Below are 3,375 nucleotides of genomic sequence, written 5' to 3' on the forward strand. Positions count from 1 at the left end.
ACATACATTTATGCGCATCTGCGCAAGAGGGAAAGGAAATGGGAAATGGACAGAGAGCACATTACTTTAGCAACACTAGATCATTAATCTCCAGGTATCAAGAAATTTAAAAGGGTGCTGTTCAAATGGAAAAATGCTAACTGGAATATTTTATAATAAATTGTTCTGAACATAAAGCCTGTGTTTCAAGAATGCTTAAACATAATATTCAGTGTGGACTCTGGCATTCACATACAGCAAAAAGGCACCACAATATTTTTGAATGATTTGTAGTCAAAAATTGGCCCATCTTTTAAAATGTTTTTGTTAGTTTCTGTTTTTCTGAGAAGCTGTAAATCAAGATGTTACATATAAATAGATTCCTTACAAAAAGGTCTTTGCCATTAGCTCTTATAAGACATCATTGCTAAAATGAAAATAAAACATTTCATTTGTTATATTTTTGCATTTTTATATAAAATAAAAATTTGTCTTTTCTGTCACATCATCTTCCTCGGTACTGATGTATTCATGGAAGTGGACATGAGGAAGAGTGTGTAACACCTAAGGTGGTGTAAAACCTTGGCTGGATCTGCTGTGTGTTTGTTGGCTTTCACCCTGTGTGTTGAATCTGCTGAAAGAAGAGAAAGTTCTGTTGTTGTCAGCTGAGCAATTCAAACCTGTGTCCGTTGCCTCCATGTTCCGATTGCTTAAGAAAGGGGTGCTCTCAGCTATCAGCTCCTCATCAGACTCACTGTATGAGGCGCTGCTGACTGAAAAGGAATCTCTAAGCATTCTGCCTCTGTGAGACAGGTGGCCGTTCAGTTTAGATCTCCTCCACCGCCTGTTGCTGCTGCCTGTTCTCTTTGGCTGTTCTAGTGCAGTGATGTACTCATGGGTTGTCTCATATTCATCATCCTCTGTGATGCGGAAGGGACTGGAGGGCAAGCTCCCTGTGCTCTCATTCAGATAGTTCCTTCTTTGGTAGTAAGTATCATACCTCTGTGCCTCTTGACAGGGGGCTTGGTACCTTCTCAGCAATGGCTGTTGATCCTCCACTTGGAAATTAATGGATGCAGCCGGGGGAAGTGAGACCGCATGAGCAGAATTAGGAGAGGTGATTTCAAAGGTGGGCACGTGGGCTGAAGCTGAGCAGTGGAAGTCAACAGGGGACAGGCGTGCTGGGGTAGTCAAGGCAGAGACATATCTAGAAAAAGAAACAATGGCATTGGTATCCAGCTTAAATCTTAGAAAGGAGGCTGAGTCTTTCATCACAAACTTTTCCATCCCTATAAACACTCTGAGCAGGATAAAATAAAAGAAAGGGAATTTTCCCTGAGATTGAAGTAGATCTACAGAATAGAATATGATTTTTGTCATAAGAGACATAGGTTTTTCGGTCTAAGATAAGAACTGACAAGATTTTGGAAAGGAGCAGGAATACACAGGGTTATGATAGACATTAGGGTTGGTTAATAAAGTATCTAACTTATTCATGGAGCAAACTGGCAATTTAAATTGGGTATTTGGCAATGTTAAAAAATCTGATACACTGAAGTACCTGAAAATCCTCAATATGGTTTCTCTTGGGTTGAATTAGCTACAATGCTAAATATGTCAAAACAAAAGTCCAGAGAAACAGATGGCTCACCTATTATTACCAGGGTATAGTGAATGTTCACCAGCCTAGGGCAAAGTACATATCCAAGGGTTAATTTTGGAGAGATTCATAACATAAAGTTTTGAGTTCTCATTTCTTCTTTTTACGTTTACTCTATATCCTTATTAAAATTTATATGTAGTCTTCAGAATGTTTTGTGAGCTTAAATGTATACAATATGACAATGACAATGTTTGTATTAATGTTTCCTTTTCCTTTTTCTTGTTTTGTTTTCATTATATTTTCATGCTGATCAGTGATCATAGATAAAAATATGTGTTCTCTCTTCCACTGACCTGAAATATTTATATACTCTATGTGTTTTTTTTTACTTGGGATGGATACAACCTATGTAGCAGCTACCTTTTTATCAATTTTTATTATTCATAATAATTACTTTTTATGACAGATGTCCTTGTAACATGGTAATTTTATTTACAGTCATCAAAATAGCAAAAACCAGTAAAATCAAAATATAAAACAGCTGAGTCACTAAAGGAAAAGAGAAAATTACTTTAACTTATCTCTAATGCATGCCTGCTGTGAAGAACAAAAGCTATCACTTGTTATCAGAGTAACCAGACAGGCTGGGTTAAAGATCAAATTAACAAGTAGCTAAAAATAGTAACCCAGATCTGAGCCTCTGCCCTTGTGATGCTCAAATCCAGTCTTAAAGCTACATTAGAATCACATTCAGGCATTTCCAAAATTGCTCTCAAAATTGTTGATTGTACTTTCTGTGCTGAAGCCCAGCTGGAATAAGGGTCATTTGCACAATATGCAATAACTGTACTATTATTTCTGCCTCAAATAGCTTCAATGTGACAGGGATATAATGTCCTCCTTTGGAGCAAAAATGGGTTAAAGCAGCCACAGCACTTGTCTATGCCACTTGGGTGATATAATCTAAATGTATGTTTCTCCACCCACAAGAGTCTAACATTATCCCTAAGTCATTAGGAATAGTATATTATGTAAGTTGTTTGTGAAGTATAAAATACCAAATCATTCAAGTAGATTTTTACTACTTACTATTAGATTAGGTGACTAATTCTCAGTATTAATAAATGTACTTCATCGGATTATTTAAGTCTTTTATGTATGTTGATATTTGATAATTATATGACATATACACATTGGCAAGAATATTTGATATTTTCTCATAGATGAAAATTGTTTTATTTCGAATATATCCAGATACCAAAGTCAATGCAAGTATCTATTTCAGACCACTCTCCACTGAAACTTATAGTTTTATTTCATAATAAAATTGAATATTGTTTTAAATAGATCACTGTAGCACAATCATAAATTTACAAAACAGATGGAACAATTTTTTTTATTTCAACAGCAATTCAGTTGCATTTTACTGTATTATTGCAGGTATGCTTTTTAGATGAAGAGTCAACACCGATTGAAAATTATATCGTGTTCCCTTGTGGTTAGTCATAATTCCATAGTTTTCAATTGTTCTAATATTGTTGTATTGTACTGATTTTTTGTCATCTTAACTGATGCTTTATCAACATTTGTGTAATAGGGGAACTCAGGCACCACAAAGGTTATGTAGGAAGTAAGCACAGGGTCGGTCATAAAGGACTCAAATGTCTATACACAAATGCACAGAGTATGAACAGCAAACAGGGCGAACTAGAAATTCAGGTTAATGAGGGCAGATATGATATTGTTGCCATAACGGAAACATGGTGGGACGAAACCCACAAATGGAACACACA

At 35.8% G+C, this 3,375-nt stretch overlaps 1 protein-coding gene across 1 annotated transcript in view; it reads right to left on the minus strand.

The window, feature by feature from the left end:
* Positions 1–490: 490 nt before the first annotated feature.
* NRG2 (neuregulin 2) overlaps positions 491–3,375 on the minus strand; it is a 168,710-nt gene continuing 165,825 nt past the window's right edge. The window contains exon 11 of the mRNA XM_029283378.1: positions 491–1,186. Coding sequence (XP_029139211.1) covers positions 544–1,186 — 643 coding nt within the window. The 3' untranslated portion in view covers positions 491–543. The remainder of the gene's footprint in view (positions 1,187–3,375) is intronic.

This window comes from Protobothrops mucrosquamatus, unplaced genomic scaffold, assembly GCF_001527695.2.
Source record: "Protobothrops mucrosquamatus isolate PMUCROS unplaced genomic scaffold, P.Mucros_1.0 scaffold71, whole genome shotgun sequence".
NCBI classification, from domain to species: domain Eukaryota; kingdom Metazoa; phylum Chordata; class Lepidosauria; order Squamata; family Viperidae; genus Protobothrops; species Protobothrops mucrosquamatus.